Raw genomic sequence first — 21,081 nt, forward strand, 5'->3', positions numbered from 1 at the left:
TAGTGATTTCATTTTAAAAATTTTTGGGTAATTTCGAGAAGTCTACTTTTATAATCTATTGCATGACTTTTTTTATCCGTCATGCACATATATAACACTCCTTGCATGATAATAAGATCGATCTGATTTGATTTTTGAAACTCATCTCGTAGTGTCTACTATATGTTTGAAAACACATTCAAATAATTTTACCGGCCGAGTAAACCTAGCTGTATTAATTAGAAGCTTGTAGTTTTGTTATGAGAAGGGATACCTTAGCTCTTCCGTCTGCCGATATATATAGCCAATTATAAAAGTCAGCTAAAAGCATTTGTTACAATATTTTTCTTACGATGAAGTAAACAATATCAATCAACTAACCTATGAAGAATATTCTTATCTTTCTTATTACAAAAAAGTCGTAATATTTGAATTTCGGGCTAACATAAGATATTACGATCGTCTAGAAGCAATACTTAACCAAATAACAGTAATAATCTAGAAGCAATATAACTTCTTATACGGGTGAAAGGAGACAAACCATCTTTGTCTGTTTGAAAAACCCACAAAGTAATCAACCTATAACAAAATAAAATCAGCCACGTGTCATGCATGTGTGCCTTTATACATACCAACAAGAGAGACAAATAGGGCATATATGTTTTGGGGTTTTTGTGAAATTGTGACCATATAAACCATTCAAATTCAATGATAATAAATTGCAGAAACACAAGTGGGTAGTGAAAGAGGTGTGTAGGGTCACCTTTCAACCTTTCTCTTCTTCTATAAAAAGTCCGTTTTTCTTTTGCATCCTCATCATTTATATTCATTCTCAAACCCTAAAAAAAATAAAATTTGTTTTCGTTTAAGCCAGTCTTTGTATCAATATCGAAGATGAAGTTGGGATCAAGTCAAAGCATGGGAGGTTCAAAGAGAAGGGTGTCGAGTAGGGGACTTGGAGCTGTTCTTAAAGAACAAAGAGCTAAGCTTTACATCATTCGAAGATGTGTTGTCATGCTTCTTTGTTGGAACGATTGATTCTCCGCAGATTCATTATCTCACTCATTTCAATCACGATCGGAATGTATAAAAGGGTTTTGCTGGTTGGAGAGAGACCCCTCGTTTCGAATCTGCCGAAAACCTCGGCTGACAAGGCCCGCTCGGATCCGAGGTTGATGCTATATTTTGTGGAAGAGTCGATTAAATGATTAGCTTGTTTTGGTTTAGGTCTCTCAATAGGTTAGCAGATTCTTGTTGTTTGGAGCAAATGTTGAAATTTAAATTACTTAGTTGAAGTGAAGGGCAATATTGTAAATATCTGCGACATATAATAGAGAGAGTTGACAAAGTTTTGTAAGAGCTTTTGGCTTTGTTCTATGACATTCTAAATATAAATGATTTACGGCTATGTAAAACTGTAGTTTTCGAATATCTATATAGTTGTTATTATATCTTATTGGTTTAACTAAGGTTTTGAAACCCCCAAGTTCAGTGATGATACTTTCTTTGCAAACCACACAATATTGTATATATGCTTTCGATCATGCAGTTTGGTCATATGTTTCCTGGGATGAATTATGATAATCAAGGATATCATATAAAGATTCTATTCTCTTATAAACAAGTTCTTTACAACCAAATACTTGATTTTAGTCAACTCAACAACTCTCTTCCTATGGTCTATGATTCAAAGTGGGCAATGATAATAATTTTTTAAAAATAGTGAAAATCACAAATGAAGTTTCTTTAGTTAATTGTTGATTGTTGCTGCCCCACGCATGGGGGTGGGTTAAACTAATCTAATTAATTCCGACACACCCGAAACACTACTAATTTTAGTTCTTGGGGTGAACTACCACCATTTTTCTCAAAGGAAAACTACCACCTTGTGCTGATTTGTATCTGCTAAATTATTGATAGTTACTCTCAAAATACATTTATAATGAGACGGAACGAGATTACACGACTATATATATATATATATATCCCAAGGGACACAATATTCATTAGTTTGTTTGGGGCCCTCTTATTGCAACCTGACATTATCAATATGTCATTAGGTGCTAAAATAGTTATGGTGGAAGACCTGTCACGTCTAATCGTATTCTATTAGAAAAAAAAATCGATGTGTTATGCAATCAGCGGTTTAATGATCACGTAAACAAGAAGAAAGACATAAATGTTAATTTAGTAAGAAACAAAAACCCTCGGACTAATCTGATCAATAACTACAGAAGCTGAGGCGCACCTAATTTCATTTAGGATCTTGATATAGAAACTACGTCAAGAGTAACACTACCTATCTCGTTTAAATTATCACCGATTTAAACAAATATTCTTAAGTTATCATAACAGAGGTAATTAAACTAGGTCACCGTAATATCCCTAACATCATAGAAGAAAAGACTGAGTGATAATATTCCATTTTTCTGATTAAACTCGAGAAACGTTTAAATCCTTTACAAATGTGCTAAAGGATCCAACTATCTAAAGAAGAAGTACGTTGACTAGTCAAATGAAGACATGGGTAAGGCAGGCCACGTGCGGCGGTCCTACCATCGTCGCCGTCGTGACCATCGCCAGTACCGCTCTCTCTTCTCTATTGTCTCTTTCACTTCTTCTCGGGCTGCGAACTTTTTTGGTATACCCTAATAAATAAAGTTGTAATAATTGAGCCACTCGCCTTTCAACCTAATAGTTTCCCTTTGTACTTGTTTATCTACTGGAACTAATTTGATTTTGTACTTCTCACTCAGAATTTATTCTTTTAGCTTGTAACCTATTAAGCTAAACGTTCCTTTCCTAATTGTTGTTGTAGATTTGTTTTAGGATAGATAAACAAAAACTAACACACGTGAAAGAAAAAAACACAACAGAATACAATTCTTGTTTCATTTGTTCATTAACTAAATCTCTGATGTATTTGAGATAGGACGAGACAGATAGAAACAAAAACAACGTTAGGAATAAAGCCAAGTAAACGACAAAATATAGTAGTAATATATTTTACTGTTAAGTGTTATTGACAATATGCTATTTATTACTAATAGTGTGTAATACTGATAACCATACTTGATTTTATATCCAGAATAATAAACAAGATTTTAAATATTTACCAAATGATAACAGGCATTTCCATGAAGCTAAAATTTGGGGCCGAAATAAAGACGAGGCAGAACTTTTATATTTACATTTCACAAAAAGGAAAACTTTTTTATTTACTTCTAATTCTCCAGTCATGGAAACCGATGATTACTCGATGCGATTAATTGTCACATAATTATTCGAGAATAATTCAATTCTCTTATATACACTATTAGTTTAATATATAGTGCCTGCAGCCGCGATCCCAGTTTGGATTTAGACAAATTCGGTGTACCAAGACATGAAAAAGAGGTGGTCTGATGTCTCAAATTACAAATCCACCAGATTTTTTATTTATAATGCGTTTGTCTTGTCTTTGGACTCTTCGTTATGTTTGAGTAGCTTGTATGACTTTTTGTTGTTGACATTATCTCTATGCAGAGAAACTATTCAAACACTATTTGTCCGGCCAGCCCGATTAATAATTTAGTGTAATTTAGTTGTTTATTTTTGCTTTTGTCCAAGAAATCTAGAACATTTTGGGCTTCTTTCCAAGTGCCTTCCCATTTTGTGTTCTTCTTTCTTATAACATTGCATATGCACATCTTATCTCAAAGTATGTATATTTATATATTATATGATCATATCTTGTCCATGTAACAAGGAGAGAGCTAGAAAGTGCTTAGACAAGTCTTTAAGTCTACATGCTGGCATATTGCCCTTACTTTACTTCGTAAAATTTGTATTGGTTATTAAATACTTCACTACAGGCTACAGAAATTGTGTGCTTTCGTGCTATAAGGGCTGTCTGAGTCTTCTCAAATTATAGAGCTACTAATTTTACAAGACAATACAGTATCAAAACGGCCCATTAGCTCAGTTGGTTAGAGCGTCGTGCTAATAACGCGAAGGTCGCAGGTTCGAAACCTGCATGGGCCAATTCATTTGCTTTTTTTTTTTTAACTTCTGTTGATTTAATTTCATCATCGGCCCAACAAGACTCATTTTTTATCAAACATATTAATTCATGCGCCAAATTTTCATATCCATTATAGTAAATACAAAACGAAAAGAAGAGGCGATATATATTAGAAACAAAAGATTTAAGAAAGATAGATGATGGTTTGATGATGAGCTCCTCTCCTGGTTTCAACTTTCAAGTGCATGGCTTCACTCCAAGAGGAAGCAAATCCTTTTGAGGCTCTGACATTACAATCTCAAATGGTTGACACAGATTTGGATTCCTCCAAGCTTTAAATCTCCTCCCCATCTTCTCATAGAACTTCCTAGAGAATCTAAGCTCATCTCTTCAGTTGTTTCCATTGATGTATAGTGAACCAATACAAGGAAAAGCTTCAAGCTCCGATGGAACAAAACCGGTTAGATTGTTGTCGTTCAAACTAAGAAACCTTAACCTTTTCAATTTGGTTAGACCAATGGGAATCTCACCTCTTAAACCCATTTTGGATGGACACATCCAAAATGACCAAAATTATGATCTTCTCCCACTTTATAATTACCATCAAAACGGCCCATTAGCTCAGTTGGTTAGAGCGTCGTGCTAATAACGCGAAGGTCGCAGGTTCGAAACCTGCATGGGCCAACTCATTTGCTTTTTTTTTTAACTTCTGTTGATTTAACCTCATCATCGGCCCAACAAAACTCGTTTTTTATCAAACATATTAATTCATGTGCCAAATTTTCATATCCATTATAGTAAATACAAAACGAAAAGAAGAGGCGATATATATAATTAGAAACAAAAGATTTAAGAAAGATAGATGATGGCTTGATGATGAGCTCCTCTCCTGGTTTCAACTTTCAAGTGCATGGCTTCACTCCAAGAGGAAGCAAATCCTTTTGAGGCTCTGACATTACAATCTCAAATGGTTGACACAGATTTGGATTCCTCCAAGCTTTAAATCTCCTCCCCATCTTCTCATAGAACTTCCTAGAGAATCTAAGCTCACCTCTTCAGTTGTTTCCATTGATGTATAGTGAACCAATACAAGGAAAAGCTTCAAGCTCCGATGGAACAAAACCGGTTAGATTGTTGTCGTTCAAACCAAGAAACCTTAACCTTTTCAATTTGGTTAGACCAATGGGAATCTCACCTCTTAAACCCATTTTGGACACATCCAAAATGACCAAAATTGTCATCTTCTCCCACTTTATAATTCCCATCATTTCCTCGCCCATTGGATTGTCAGATAACACCAACTCCGTTAAAGATTGCATCTTCTCAATGTTGTTGGATAGCCCACCAGAGAATCTGTTCTTCCTCAGATCCAATAGTGTCAGATTCTTCAAAAACCCAAGTTCTTGAGGTAGTTTCCCTTCCAAGGTTATTACTTAGGTCAAGTTTGAGCAATGATGTCAAGTCTCCAAAAGATAAAGGCTCAAATCCAAGATCAAAAGCTTTTCTAGCCACTACGAACATTGGTATCTTTGTTCCATCCTTACTCGGATAAAAGACCTATAATAAAAACATAGTAATCAAGATATGGATACAAAAACAAGTAAATCATTATACACTTTACCTGAGTGACTTGGAATGCTGTTCTATTGAATCCAGGTACATCGATTTCACGGAAGACAGTAACTAGTGGAGAAGTCACATTTGTAGATCACACCAGGAGTAAGGAAGGTTGTGTCTTTGCGCCGAGCAAAAACGCCACCTACTGAACCAAATATCTACAGGTAACGTGTGAAGCAAGGATCCGTAATTTAAGTCTCTAATCTGTAGCTAACGACAAGCTGGTTTCCGTTAACTACACAAGCTCATCTTTCTCGGTGTTCGGGTATGACATCGGTCCAAGTGTTGGGTTCCTTCAGATCAACACGAACTAACTTGGTACTTGGGAGCATCTTACTTTGTTTGTAAAGAAAGTAAACAATGTCTCGACGTTTGCTATAGCAATGTACTGTGCCTCAAATGTGTCGATGAGCTTAACAAATGGAAGCTTCCAGAGATTTGCTTCCTCCATATTCTTCTTCTAGACCTTTAGGAAGTGATGAGAGATCACAGTGATAGACTTTGTTTACTGGGTCACACCCTTCTTCAGTGGTCATATGTTTAGGTACTGCATTAAAGAAAAAAACATAATGGTCACACACCCAAAATTTTTAAGTGAGGCATCAGCAAGAGAGATGAGAAATTGGCTGGCCTTTTACCTTTCCACCATCAGTGACATTAGAACCAAACATGTGTTTGGGATTTGTCTTGGTCTCTCCAACATAAAATATCTTCAGATTGATCCAGGAAATGGTAGTACAACTCATGGTAAAGGTTAGAATAGTCTCTGTGCTAGCATCTATCTTCTGTCCCTCTCTAGTCTCTACAGAAACAAACCGCAATAAGAAACAGTCATAAAACTTTGATTAAAAAAAAAAAAAAAAAAAAAAGAAACAGTCATAAAACTAAAAACTTTTCATACCATTTCCTCAACATAGATTTTTTTTTTTGGGGGGGGGATCAAAACTCACTGTGGAGCTGGGTAACGACTGTAGAAAACCCTGGACCATCATGTGTCCATGTAATTCCACTAAACTTAACCTGAAATCAACAGACGCGTGTCGAAGTGGAAGTTCAACTGAAGAGAAGTAGAATTCTCAACTTGAAGAAACCTTACCCAAGATAAAGTATCAGGCTCCACTGTGTTATCTTCAGTCTTCATCACTTTAATAGTTACCCAATCACACTACCACTTGAGCAAAGCCATAAGCCATACCATCCTCACTGACAGCTAAAGAGTTTAAAGAAACTGTTCCTCATCACTAAGACTATTGGGGTGAAAGCAAAACCTCTGCTTCAGAATCCAAATCATCCTGAAAACCCCAACTCTATAATCAAAATCTTAATTCAGAAGAGATGTTTCTCGTTACCTGGTGATATAAAGCACACTCTGAGCTTGAAGACCCGTGTTGTGGAAGCCATCTTGTTGAACAGATCAACCTCCTTACCCGGGAACGGAAAAACCCACTAACCAACATGCTCCATACATTAACAGACACAGAGACTCTACTACATATCATCAACCCAACCACTTGAAACCCTTCCACAACGCATCCTCTTCTACAGAACACTCCAAGAACCTGCCCATACCTCTCACCGTTGGTTGGGATAAAACTCTTCTCCAATCATCATCTTCAAAAGTCAAAACTATCTATCTTTTAACTCTAACCAAATCCTTTCTGTTACACAAGTGGCTCAACGCAGTGTCGAAGCTAAAGAAGTTCTGAACACGGATCCCTTGGAGAACTTCAAGAGCTGGATTTAACGGTTAGGAGTTTGATTATTCTTCTTTTCTTTTTTTTTTTCTGTTTTTTATTGTAGAATAAATAACAATTTAATTTTTTTCTTTCTTTAAAGATTTAAACGATTTACCTACATTTTCTAACAGATTTGGTCTCTTTTATCATAAATCTATTATATTAAAATAAAAGTCATGACTTCTAATTTATGTGTTATTTTTTAAAAAATGGACTATTTACTAGACTTGATCATACTACATTTTTAATCATATTATTAATCTTTGAACTACTTTAATCATAACTAGATTAGGACCCGCCTTAAAGGGTGGAAATTTATTTGTCAAATTTCAATTAATAATATATGGTATATATAATATGTGTATATAATATTATATATATTTTGTGTAACATTTATATATATACATATTAGACATATATATAATATTTATTAAATATATATAGAATTTAATAGTGTTATAATTTGTGTTGTACTTTTTATTAGTTTGTATTTAATCTTCTTTCATTTTTAGTATAATAATTTGCCTTGTCACACTTTTTACCTTTTAACTTATACACATAGTTATGCCTTTTTTCAAAAAAAAAACTTATACACATAGTCTCGTAAAATGTAATATATAAAAAAACATATTTAAAAAATCTACTGACCATATGCCACCATTATTTGCTTGTTTGAACAAAAAAATCATGTTCTTGCATAACTGTGTATGTTGTGATATGATGTAGGTGAAGAGTAAATATATGGAAGTAAAGTTAGTGATACGAACATGAGCCTATGTTGGTCTATGCCACAATTATTTGGTTTTAGGAAGATCAATGAGCATAAGCATACACGGTCTTTGTATGCTTACGTTGTAAATGAGTCGGATATTTTTTCTCTTATGTCTGGAATAATATGAAACTCGTTGATTTAAGAGTGGTTCAGTTTTACCTTGTCACACTTTTTACCTTTTAATTTATACACATAGTTATGCCTTTTTCAAAAAAAAAACTTATACACATAGTCTCGTAAAATGTAATATATAAAAAAACATATTTAAAAAATCTACTGACCATATGCCACCATTATTTGGTTGTTTGAACAAAAAATTCATGTTCTTGCATAACTGTGTATATTGTGATATGATGTAGGTGAAGAGTAAATATATGGAAGTAAAGTTAGTGATACGAACATGAGCCTATGTTGGTCTATGCCACAATTATTTGGTTTTAGGAAGATCAATGAGCATAAGCATACACGGTCTTTGTATGCTTACGTTGTAAATGAGTCGGATATTTTTTCTCTTATGTCTGGAATGATATGGAACTCGTTGATTTAAGAGTGGTTCAGTTTTATTTGATCTAATTATATTAAGAGATTAACCAAAAATATTATAAAAGTGTTACTGGTTAGGTTTAACTAATTTATGTTGGTTAAGATTTAGTTTAATTTAAGTTGGTAAGTTGCATTGTATAGGAGGTATGATATATTCTAGCAACAACTATGAAAGAGTCCAAAATTTAAATGAGAACTTCAAATAGTAGATAATCCATAAATTAATAGATTAGATATCTTTTAAAAAGATCTTAACAAGATCCTAATTTTCAAAATTATATGTAAATATTTTAACTAATTCCGTAATTAGTTTTGAAATATTATTATACATTAATATATTCAGTTGTTTTTATAAAATGAAAAATAAAATATTATATCTTATTTTTATCTATTATATAGTCACAATCAATCATGTTAATTTTTTTATCATATTGAACTTAATATGATAAAATTATATTAAACTGATAAAATTTTAAATTTTATTTTCATAAATAGAAAATATTTATGTTTAAAATATAATATGACAGAGCGGCTTAACATTAGTAGACTATATACTACATGTATAAAAATTAACATATCTTTCAGTTTTGTAGATATAATAATATATTGTGTAAAATGAATAAACATAGAAAATACTGCTAAAAAGAAATCTGGTTTTGAAAAACGGGTAAAAAATTAATATCAATTAAATAAAAAATAATTGTCAAATATATTTTTCATGCACATATTAATATGTTTAATAATTAAATGCAAATACAATAAGATAAATATATAATAAGAAGCAAAAAATACGTACGAGGGTTTAAATAGTTGATTATTTACAACATGCAAACTATACATTATTGTATTTGAAATAGCTTTATAAATATTTAAATATATGATTAAAATTACAAGTGTATACTACTAATGATCTAAATAAATATATATACATATAAAAATGAAAATAAAACCCGCACGGTTGTGCGGGTCGAGATCTAGTGTTATACTAAATAATATGCAAAATAAACCTTTTAATTAAGCAAAACATTAGGTACATTCTTCATGCCATTTTTTTCTGTTTTTAATTTATTTATTAAATATATGTGTAAACAAAAGATATCGTAACAATGGATTTAAATTATCTGTTGCTCATATTCTACATTTCATTTTTATTCAATTTTCACATAAATTAATGTGACTCACAGTATCTCATATTTTCTTTTTTTTTTGTTTTTATTCAATTTTCTTCTGTAAATAATTTTTTTACTTTTAGAAATTTATGAAATCTGAACAAACAAATTATCATAAATTAAGTTGTGAGCATTTCACAAAGGGAACTTGATGTTGATGTTAAAATAATTTTTTCTATTGAAATCTTAACATAGTTTTATCATATGTATTTCCATATCATACATTTATTTTTACTTATAGAAAATGCCACTAAAAAATATAAGATTAGTAATTAACAAAATGGACCATCAATGCTATTTGAACTTAGCTGCCTTGAAAATTCTGGTTATTGGAAGTTTATCAGTAAATAAAATATCTTTTTAATTAAAACAAATACATTTGTTTTATTTACATAATAATCATCAAAATACAATAAAAATTTAATTGTAACTAAGGACATTATTAGTGCGTTGAGAAATTAGGAGTTTTCCGGGAAATGTTTCGACTTTGATAAGCGAGAGAAAGGTTGCGACTTTGATAAGAGAAAATCGCCGGAAAGTGAAGAGAAGAGAACGGCTAAAGGAATTTTGACCTAACGAAATTATTTCACGACACTAGACGAGACGAGACGACACAAGAACTACTTTCCTCTAGTTTCCCCAAACAAAGGGATTTACCGCTCCGCAGCTCCGCTCCATGGCTTCGTCCATCTTGCTCCACTTGTTCTCCTCTTCTTCTTCCTCCTCCTCAGCATCCTCCTCCCTCTCCTTCCTCCACATCTCATACTCTTCCTTCATCTTCTCAATCCTCTCCCTCACATCTTCTGCCCCAACTCTCTCCAAAACCCCTCTCAAGAAGGATCTGGTTGTCTTCCCAACCTTCACAAACCAACCTTCACAACAAGAGAAACAGAGAGAATGAAAAAAAAATTAGAAAAAAACAGAGGATGGAAAAAAAACTAGAAAGAAACTGGAGAAAAGCCCCAAGAAGAAGCCCCAAGGTTCTGAAAATACCTCTCAGGAAGGAACCGGTTGCCTTCCCAACCTTCACAAACCAACCTTCACAACAAGAGAAACAGAGAGAATGAAAAAAATTAGAAAAGAAACAGAGAATGAAAAAAAACTAGAAAGAAACAGGAGAAGAAGCCCCACAAACCTTTTCATCTCTTGACAATCGCCGTTAACACCTCCTTTACAACTGGAAACAACATTTTCAGACCAAGTTTCACCAAACCTCCTCCTGCCATTGTTTTCTCCTCCTTTTGTTTTTTTTTCTCTGCTTTCTGCTTTGATTTGCTTTTTTCTTGTTGGTTAAAAGGTGTATAAATACAAAGAAGAATGCAAGCAGCGCTCCTTGCTCTCGAAGCAAAAACCCTCAACCTCCTTTATTGTCTGTTTTGTCTTCACTTGTAGACATGTACTGTACCACTCACTGTGACAAGAACTTGTTTGTGTACTTTGTTATGTCCAGGGAGCAGCTAACATAACCTTTTAAAAAAAAATTATAATAGCTAACATTAATAGTTAAACATACACAGAAAGAAAAAAAATAAATAGAATTATTGCATTCTATTTTGATACTACGAGCTTAGACAAAACAAGAATCTTCTCATCCTTCTCCTAAATTTTTAGTTTTTCTTGGGCAACCAAGTGACAGTAAACTATTACAAAACTATTGTGTAATATCTAAAAGAAAGACATGTTAGATCAAGATCATAATATCAATCAACATCACTTCTTCCCAAAGATTCCATCATAAAGCCGTTGATTTACAAAAAAAAAAAACAGAAGACACCATCTTCATCTTCTTCTATGTACAGATTGTTGTCAAAGAAATAATAAAGATGGAGAAATTTCTATGTTTAAAAACCTCTGAAACAAGCTTCCCATTTCTTTAAGCTTAATCAGGGTTACAGAGAAAACCGGTAACAAAACCGAAATCAACATCAAACCAAAACAAAAAAAAAGGATTTGCAAATTGTTTTTTTTTTTCCTTTCACCAAAAAAGTTTCAACTTTGGCAAAATTTACCATCCATCTGATTCTGAACGGCTTTAACAGCAGCCACTCTTGCAGCCGTTGCAGCTTCATTAGCTGCCAGCCACTGCTCGACTCACTTGTTCATCTACTCGTCTCCGGTTCACTGCCTTCTTAGCCGTTTCTCTCGCAGCCTGAACCGCTCTGCGCTCGGCTCGCTCGTCGGATGAAGAGGATTTACAAGACACCCTGAATCCCACTCACCAGATCATTTAGCATCACTGGTTCTAAACGAGAGTAAGCACCATAACCCCTTGCTTACGTCCGTCCTTCGTGCCACGCTCCTTCGTAACAGTGACCATTAGCAAAACGATCGCACCGTCGAGGATGATCGGAGCAGCGATGACTGTGGCCTCGTCAGCCAGCTTCGCCTGTCCTTCCATCTCTTCCAAAACTCCGAAACAAAATTTAAATAAGAGAAAACATTAAAACACGAAAGCGCCTCCGGTCACAACCGCTGTTCACCAATATCTCCGGCAATACACTAACCGCTGAGTCGCCGTCGTAACAAGCATCACGAACGAGAGAGATAGAAGATCCGCACCGTATAAATTTAACAGGTTTGGTCTTATTTTAAAGGAGAGAGATGTGAGGTTAGATTTATTTTAAAAAATGTCATATTTTCATTATAAAAAAATGCATATACTTTATCTGCATAGATGTCACATTCTCATTCCCTTGTCTAGCATCCACATTAGTCCGTAAACAGATGTATGTCCCAACGAATTTCAAAAAAAAAAATTCAAATGCTATGTATTATGTGTATTTCATGGGTTGATGTTGCTTATGCAGACGATCGAAGAGAATGGATCAGCCTGTATGTCCGAGAGAATTCATTTCAAAAGGTTATTGTTTGCATGTTTGACCCTAGATTTATATTGGACTTTTGGTCCGTATTGTCATTGTTTGGTTACATATTTGACACGTTTATGATTACAATTTCTAACATGTATTCCAAAAGAATTGGAATATTAAATTATCTAAATATGTGACCAAATTCTTCTTGCTAGTATAGTAAATTGGCATTTAAAAATAATTTAATCCACGATTTAGGCTACTTATACTCTTCATAAACTTCATTGATGGATGAAAAATCTTCAAAAATATTTATGGTCTATTAGGATTTGAAATCTAGATGAGCAAGACTCAACTTATCGAAGAATTCGTAGAAATATTCTCCCAAGTGTCATTTGTCATCACAATCATCTAACCAGTAACCACTGGTTGCACGTACATGAGTGCTTTGACATGAGAGGGGTAGCATCGCTCACGTCCACGACCACATAGCTGTTATGAGCGCAATTATCTATTTTATAAGAGTTGGTTGCATGGACGGTTCAACCACGAGTCTCCACAACTTAAATACATCATGATCAAAAAATAAAAGTTGTAAATACATATATAAGCATTGATCATATATTCTCATAAGAGACATTTTTCCTTGAGGCTAATGATAGTGTCTCTAAGGCTTGATTCCGGGAGGAGTGAACTCAACTCCCAAGCTCTCCACTTTCTCCACATTCACTTTGTAAATATATTCCTTTATCTCAACTTCTTCTATCCTACAACAATGTCAAATGGTGTAGTGTTTTTTTTTTTTGGTAAACTTCGTATGATGATGATTAATTAGTATATAAAAAGGATAGATAACTCACGTATCAGCAATGCACAAATCTGGATATAATTTACGCATAGTCTCTTTAATGTCATATATCGTCATACTTGTGACTAACTAAGGAGTTGGAAGATCATGTGGTTAGACAAACCTTGTCTCCTAAATCAGTGCTGTTTAGCTGAAGTATCTCGATGCTAGAATTTTCCATCAATGTAGCACATAAAGTCTGTCATCACAAGATAAAAGAAGAAAACTATATCACGGAACGAAATGTACACCTAAAAAGAGTAAGGTCTGTGTGATTTTTGATGCTAGTATTTACACCAACCTTAACTCCTTCATCACCGATAGGGTTTCCAGAGAGGTTAAGAACCTTCAACATAATATTTGATTGAAGAACACCATCAAAGGCTTTAACTCCTGCAGCTGTAATTCCATTTGCAGAAAAACTGACGTCCTCTAAAGTCTGAAACCACCAACCATCATATGGGAGTATGGTACTCATTCATTCAACAACATAAGATGATCAAGACGCTAAGAGCATCATTATTGCAAAAGCCCACTTGGGTTTCTAAATTTTTTTTTTTTCATTTTTTTTTGTCCGAATTTAAAAAAAAAAATTTAAAAACGTACCAACCGCGGGCCGCCATGTGTCGTGGGGCCCGCAAACAGCAAGAGAAACCAATCCTTCTTTCGGGACTTTGGCGTTGAGTTTGTTGATGTTGTGTGGGACCCACATGTACTTTTTCTCTTCAGAACTTCCAAGAGAAACTGCGTTATTAATGCTCTAATGAAGTTGGCAGATAACAAGAGGCTTTAACCTGATTGTACCCAAGGCTTTCAGCTAGAAAGAATAATCCTTCATCTCCAAAGTTGCATCCTGCAACATAAATAATACTCAAAAGGTGAGGTTCCATCTAGTATCATCAACTTCAACCCATATCTCATATAAAACAAACAAGTCAATGCAGACAGACCTGACATGTCAACAGTTCTGAAGGCTCTGAGTTCTTTAGCGAACTCATTAAGCCTCTGCTTGGCCTCCCTATCAACCTTTGCAGCAAACCCTTGTAACAGATTGGTACCAGCACCGATAGACCATTTCACTCCCTGCGTAGAAGAAGACTTGCCTTCTCCTCCAGCAGGAGAAGAAGTCTTTGGAGAAGACTTTGGGGACATGAACTTCTCAACCACTTTCCACAAAATTGTCAGCTGAATAACACAAATTAGTAGATGGAAGAAATGAACATAAAAATGAAAACATTTCTATGCATTACCGAAAGTGACGACAACGAATGAGCCAACGGATGAGCCAACGGGCAAGACGGAAGAAGCAATCTGCTGCACTTTGGCATTAGGAAACCCACTAGCTGCTTGTGACTCCTTGTAAACCCTTAAGACCTCATTTGTTATTGTGGAAGTTGCATTGCTATCTTTCTCAACGCTTTCTTCTTTGGGGTTCTTTTCTGAGAACTTCCTACAGTTGTTGGAGCTAAGCTTTTGGGCCCTGAAGCTGCCATTCTCCCTTACTTCTTCCTTGAAAAATCTTTGGTAAAATAAACCAAGAAAAAAACTGAATCAGTAATAAAATAAACAATGTGGATAAAACCATGTGAACCGAATCTTGATTATTAACCTGCAGCACTTGCATACCACTTTTCCTCCACCGTTCATCTTTCTTTTAGATGAAGAGAAGAAGAGAAGTTCATTAATAAGTCTTGTAATGCTGGTCAAATACGTATATATATACTCCCTCTGTTTCATTATAAATGTCGTTTTAGACTTGTGAACACGGATTAAGAAAACATTTAATTTTGCATATTTTCAATATAAAAACATCATTACCGATACAATTCAACCAATAGAAAAATAGAATGGAGAATAAAGTTAATAAATTTTGCATTGAAACTCTAAAACGATACTTATTTTGCAACGAAAAAAATTCTCTAAAACGACATTTAATATGAAACGGAAGGAGTATATATTAGGGGATAAAGCGAGTGGTCGTGCATCTTTTTTTTTTTTTTGTCGGCTCCCAACTTCTTAGATCAAGTGGTAGTCGGTCTTGAGGCGTTCCTAAGAGACGCTCTGTCCGGCTGGGTCTGATCTATATGGGAAAAAAGAACACCGCTGTTTCTCGCCTCCTTGGCGAGAGAGTCTGCACGCACATTCCTAGTCCTGGGTATATGGGCGATGCTGAAATCCTGGAAACCGGCGCGTAGAAGACGGAAGGAGGCTAACTCGGAGGCAAAGGCCGGCCAATCAGTCGGGTTGGCAATCATATCCACCAGGTCGGAGCAGTCCGTCTCCATATGGATCACAGTACATTGTACTTCTCGGAGACAAAATAAGGCCCATATGAGTCCTTCCATCTCTGCATGGAGAGCTGATAAGCTCTTCCGGCATCCTTGTAAACCAAATCTTTCGACTCCCATTTGATCCTTATAGAACCACCCTAGCCCACTAACCGTGCCATTATCAACCCATGAGGCATCAATTTGACAGGTCGGGCATTGAGGGTTCACAGGGAGAGTCGAAACTCGCGACGGTGCTGGTTGTAGCTCATCCTCCTCTCCATCCTCCGGTAAATTTGCCTTTCTCCAGCATTCTGCTTCTATAGAAGCTAGCTGCAAGGTGTCACCTGGTGAGATTTCCTTTCCATTGAAAACTTTCTCGTTGCGTGCCTTCCAAATGTACCATAAGATCCATGGGAAGGTCTCAATAAGTGGTTCCATATAGGCCACGTTTCTCTTCCTCCTAAACAGGAGGTTCATGTTTTGATAAACAGAAGTACTCGGGAAGTAACCCGGAAGGGACGGATAGTCCGATAGAGCCCACACCTGAAGTGCCGGGGGGCATTCAAAAAGCAAGTGATTAATAGTTTCCTCAGAGTCACCGCATCTAGGACAGCTCCTATCAGTGCTCAGTGCATCTTTTGGACTGTTTTAACGTGTGGATGTAATGAATTCTACATTGCTTTCGACCGTTTCATAAACTTTTTTTTTCATAATTTAAAATGCTAAGAAGTTGATTAAATTTTTTAATTCATTTTATAAATGACAGGAGTTTGAATCAGAATTGGTTACTTATTTGACACGTTTAACATTACAAAATTTTTAATATGTTTGGCAAAATAATAAAAATATTAAATTATCTATTTTTTTGTCAACATTAAATTATCTAAATATGTGACCAAGCTTCTTACTAGTATAGTAAATTGGCATTTAAAAATAATTTAATCCACAATTAGGCTACTTATTCTTTATAAATTTCATAGTTGGATGAAACATCTTCAACAGTATTTAAGGTCTATTTTTTTTTTTTGAAACTGGCTTTCATATTTAAAAATGCATGAGAATTAAAATGTTTATAGCCTAAGCTTAGTTAGGAGCAAATGCCCAATTAAACCCATTTCGAAAGTTGTAAGAACCCAATTAAACCCCAAAAGCCCAAGTTGGTAGATCCCTTCAGTTTAAGCCCAACACAGTTATGGTAAGAGAAGAGGAGGGGAACCGCCGGTTGTATCAAGAATGTCGAAACCAGGCTTGCATCATGCCAGAAGAGACAATCGCGTTTGACTGGCGAAGAGATCCAATCTTGTTTCGAATCTGGCGGTCAATCACCTTGAAGATGGTATCAACGGACCGAAAAGTAGCTGCATGCAGTCTCGCGTTTTGCTCATTCCAAATCCAGTATTGCGTTGATTGCCAAGCAAGCACAACAAGCGATTTGGAAGCACGAGGCAGAGTTAAGGAGATCATCTGATTCATGGAGCCAGACCAGTCACGACAGGGAGATATGCCACATCTCAATGCTACTCGGTTCCAGAGTTCAAAGGAGAAGAGTTCGCTATAGGATTTAAAATCTAGATGAGCAAGACTCAAACTTATTGAAGAGTTCGCTAAATGTCATTTGACGTCACTGTCTACAATTGGCTGCATGTACCATGAGTGCAACATCTCTCACGTCCACAACTTAAATACATCCAATAACTTAAAAAAAAAATACATCCAATAATTACTAATATAGAAGTTGTACTACATATATTAACGTGATCATATTCTCATAAGAGACACTTTTCTTCGAGGCTAAATTAATCAGAGCCGTGCCTTACATGTTAGCAAAGAGGTATTGGCCACAGGCCCCGCAAAACATATGAAAATTTAGGGGCCCTTTAATTTTCAGTTTTGGTATTACATATCAATATTAGTGAGTGTTTATGTAATGATAAAGTTACATTTTTTTTTATTTTTGACTATATAAATGAAAATCTAAAATTTGAAACTTAAAAGAAAGTCTAGAATCTCAACTAAAAAGAAAATCCAGTTGTGTGGATGTATTTCCACATACATAAGTAAAAAAAATCTCTTACAAATAAACTCTTTCCAAAATAATTTTATATTTTCTCTGTGTGTCTCTTCTTTTTCGTTTGCTATATATCTTCTTCCCTATCATAAATATTTTTTTCCGTTATTCTACAGTGATATTTCTTTTTTCTAATAAGTCTTTCCATTCTTTATTTTTTCTGATTTACAAGCTATTTCATATATTTTTTCTTAAATAAATTGAAAGGCCTCAATTTTTAGATTTGCCTTAAGCCCCTACATACCTAGGCACGGCACTGAGGCTAATGATAGTATCTCTAAGGTTATTGTTTGCATGTTTGACCCTAGATTTATATTGGATTAGAACGTTTTTGGTCCGTATTGTCATTGTTTGGTTTACAAGAACTTAGGTTCCCTGCTTTTTTATACGACCAGGTTTATGAACCATTTAACTTGGATATTAATTATTGTAGTCTTGTAGAGCATTTATTTTTCAAAGAGACTAAACTCTATTACTTGGCATTAAGCCACATGACTTGTCCCCTGCTCAACACTCTTTGGTGATATGGGTTGCGGCGTCCTTGGCCTTTTAAAAGCCCATTTTTATTCCCTCCTCTCTCACCTTACGAATTTGAACTATACACATACGCAATTGAGTTCTGTTAGGTTTTTTTTTGTAAAATGCCTTTTATAAACTGGACGGAATTATTGATTTTCAATTTGTGAACATATATCTGATCTACTGGTTTTCGAATTTTAGTGGACTACGATGCCAGTGTGTAGTGCTATAATTCCCTCTAAACTCTTCTGCTCTACTGGTTTTCGAATTTTCACTTAAGCCACCACTATAGGTCTGATTTGATGGACATATGTGCTATGAATAAACTTTTAAGTTGAAGAAATGTCAACATGAAATCGATGTACTGCAAAAAAAAAAATGTACAAACAAATAACTAAATCAATTAGCATTCAAACCCATCTGAAAAGGTTAATATAAGTCAAACTTTTATGTTAAGAGTAGTCGCGTTTCGAAGCCTGTGTGGGCCAACTCATTTGCTTTCTTTTTTTCTACTTTTGTTAATTTAAACCTCATCATCGGCCCAACAAGACTCGTTTTTTAAACGTCAACATATTCATTCACGGGCCAAATTTTCATATCCGCAATAGCAAATACAAAACGAAAAGAAGAGAAGAGACGATACATATTAGAAACAAAAGATTTAAGAAAGGTAGATGATGGCTTGATGATGAGCTCCTCCTGGTTTCAAGTGCATGGCTTCACTCCAAGAGGAAGCAAATGCTTTTGAGGCTCTGACATTACAATCTTAAATGGTTGACACAAATTTGGATTCCTCCAAGCTTTAAATCTCCTTCCCATCTTCTCATAGAACTTCCTAGAGAATCTAAGCTCACCTCTTAGATTGTTTCCATTGATGTACAATGAACCAATACAAGGCAAAGCTTCAAGTTCGGATGGAACAAAACCGGCTAGATTGTTGTCGTTCAAACCAAGAAACCGTAACTTTTTCAATTTGGTTAGACCAATGGGAATCTCACCTCTCAAACCCATTTTGGACACATCCAAAATGACCAAACTTGTCATCTTCTCCCACTTAATAATTCCCATCATTTCCTCGCCCATTGGATTGTCTGATAACACCAACTCCGTTAAAGATTGCATCCTTTCAATGTTGTTGGATAGCCCACCGGAGAATCTGTTCTTTCGCAGATCCAATAGTGTCAGATTCTTCAAAAACCCAAGTTCTTGAGGTAGTTTCCCTTCCAAGAGGTTGTTACTTAGGTCAAGTTTGAGCAATGAAGTCAAGTCTCCAAAAGACGAAGGCAACGTCCCTGTGAAAGAGTTGCGGCTCAAATCCAAGATCAAAAGCTTCTTTAAGTCTTGGAAGCAGTTTGGGAGCATTCCCTTGAACGTGTTCCCCGCGACGACCATGCGCTTTAGACTCTTTAAGCTGCAGATACTCGCTGGTAGTTCTCCACTGAACCCATTTTCAAGAACCACTAAAGACTTCAGGTTTGTGAGGTTGCCGAGTGTTTCAGGAAGGTTCCCGACCAGACCGGGATTGGATCTAAACTCGAGCGAGTCTAAGTTAGTTGCAAAGTTGATCCAGTCTTCTTTAGTTATCACAACGGGAGAGATAAAACAGTTGAAGAAGGAGAGAGATCGCAAGTGCTTGAGCTCAAATAACTCTGGCCTTATCTCAAGACTTGAGGAGCAAGGAAGCGAGTTTTCATGAATAAGACCTAAACTCAAATCCGTGACATACCACAAGTCGTTGTACATATCACACGAAACACCCTGAAAACCAAAAGGAAAAAAAAATATTTTATTCTTCGAATTTGGATTATTGTGAAGAAAAGCTGAAAAATAGAGGAATGATTGGTGGGGCCAATGCCCATATAATTGAAAAACATTTTAAGAAACGATAACAAACATGTTATATGAAAATAGGATTCACTTTGCTGCTTTGAAGCTTTAAACTTCACTATCCGATTATAGAAAATTTTCAATGGGGACAACAAAGCATTTTTTGAAGAATTATTGAGACAGCTAGAAAACAAAAATCTTAACACATCATTTCAAAAGCTTTTCTGAATTTGAGTTTGATTCAACAAAATATCTGAAGCTAAAAAGTTTTGTACATCATAAGCTCAAGCTCTTTAGTATCTTCATGTTCTCTGACAAGACTAAAGATTTGAGGGTACATAACATGGCTGCACAAAAATGGTTTTAATGAAACAGAGTTTTGTAAAGAAAAACCTGAATTGGAGTCCAACCACAAGGATCAGGATAGAGATCAGAGCCATTCCAAGAATCGCCTACAAACCCTTGAATCGCAGAGTACAAAGCTTCTCGTTCTCTTTTGTCCATTGGACCTTCTTCAGAATAGGTTACTTCAGGCGAAGATTCATCTCCGGTACACCTAACAAGTAGAGATAGTAAGAGAAGAGAGTAAAATATTTGCCACATCATTGCTCTCTCTCTCTCTCTCTCTCTCTCTCTCTCTCTCTCTCTCTCTCTAAGAGCACAAGAACAGAGAATAACAGGTGAAAACAAAGCGTGTGATCTGTTTTGTCTTTTTTTTCAATTTTGAGATTATTGGGTGGGTGCTTGTTATTATTTATTGAGAAGAGAGCGAGAGGTCGTTGGGAATCAAATTTAGCTTTTTTCTCATTACAATTCAAATGGTGAAAAAAGCAAAAGAGAAAAAAAAATTCTATAGACATTTTTGGTTACATATTCCACTTTTGTTACGTAAAGTAAAAGCTTTCATTTGTTCCCATAACA

General features: G+C 35.2%; 2 protein-coding genes, 1 long non-coding RNA gene, 2 other non-coding genes and 1 pseudogene across 5 annotated transcripts; 3 read left to right on the top strand and 3 right to left on the bottom strand.

The window, feature by feature from the left end:
- Window positions 1–746: 746 nt before the first annotated feature.
- LOC108853492 (small polypeptide DEVIL 4) lies at window positions 747–1,394 on the top strand. Its single transcript, XM_018626907.2, has one exon. It carries the CDS (start codon window positions 874–876, stop codon window positions 1,015–1,017), a length of 144 nt encoding a protein of 47 aa, XP_018482409.1. The 5' UTR covers window positions 747–873; the 3' UTR covers window positions 1,018–1,394.
- Window positions 1,395–3,928: 2,534 nt separating this feature from the next.
- TRNAI-AAU (transfer RNA isoleucine (anticodon AAU)) lies at window positions 3,929–4,002 on the top strand. The gene has a single exon. It is a non-coding gene; the product is annotated as a tRNA-Ile (tRNA).
- A 98-nt stretch (window positions 4,003–4,100) lies between these two features.
- Window positions 4,101–6,740, bottom strand: LOC108854838 (uncharacterized; annotated as a pseudogene).
- Window positions 4,593–4,666, top strand: TRNAI-AAU (transfer RNA isoleucine (anticodon AAU)). The gene has a single exon. It is a non-coding gene; the product is annotated as a tRNA-Ile (tRNA).
- Window positions 6,741–10,155: 3,415 nt separating the features above from the next.
- LOC108856316 (uncharacterized) lies at window positions 10,156–12,465 on the bottom strand. The gene is made up of 4 exons (XR_001950187.2): window positions 11,829–12,465; window positions 10,955–11,286; window positions 10,813–10,857; window positions 10,156–10,691 (listed from the first exon to the last, which is right to left on the bottom strand). It is a non-coding gene; the product is annotated as an uncharacterized LOC108856316 (long non-coding RNA).
- A 6,404-nt stretch (window positions 12,466–18,869) lies between these two features.
- LOC108852649 (piriformospora indica-insensitive protein 2) lies at window positions 18,870–20,884 on the bottom strand. Its single transcript, XM_057006868.1, has 2 exons — window positions 20,554–20,884; window positions 18,870–20,091 (listed from the first exon to the last, which is right to left on the bottom strand). The coding sequence occupies exons 1-2, from the start codon at window positions 20,764–20,766 to the stop codon at window positions 19,039–19,041; spliced, it is 1,266 nt and encodes a 421-aa protein (XP_056862848.1). The 5' UTR covers window positions 20,767–20,884; the 3' UTR covers window positions 18,870–19,038.
- Window positions 20,885–21,081: the final 197 nt, after the last annotated feature.

The sequence above is a fragment of the Raphanus sativus genome, chromosome 1 (genome assembly GCF_000801105.2).
Source record: "Raphanus sativus cultivar WK10039 chromosome 1, ASM80110v3, whole genome shotgun sequence".
Taxonomy (NCBI): Eukaryota; Viridiplantae; Streptophyta; class Magnoliopsida; order Brassicales; family Brassicaceae; genus Raphanus; species Raphanus sativus.

What these genes read in the sequence shown, in the direction of transcription:
- LOC108853492 (XM_018626907.2), top strand. Translation starts at nt 874, where the DNA reads ATGAAGTTGGGATCAAGTCAAAGCATGGGAGGTTCAAAGAGAAGGGTG.
- LOC108852649 (XM_057006868.1), bottom strand. Translation starts at nt 20,766, where the DNA reads ATGATGTGGCAAATATTTTACTCTCTTCTCTTACTATCTCTACTTGTT. An exon ending in GTGGTTGGACTCCAATTCAG is followed by an intron (nt 20,092 to 20,553) that starts GTTTTTCTTTAC and finishes TTTGGTTTTCAG; the next exon opens with GGTGTTTCGTGTGATATGTA.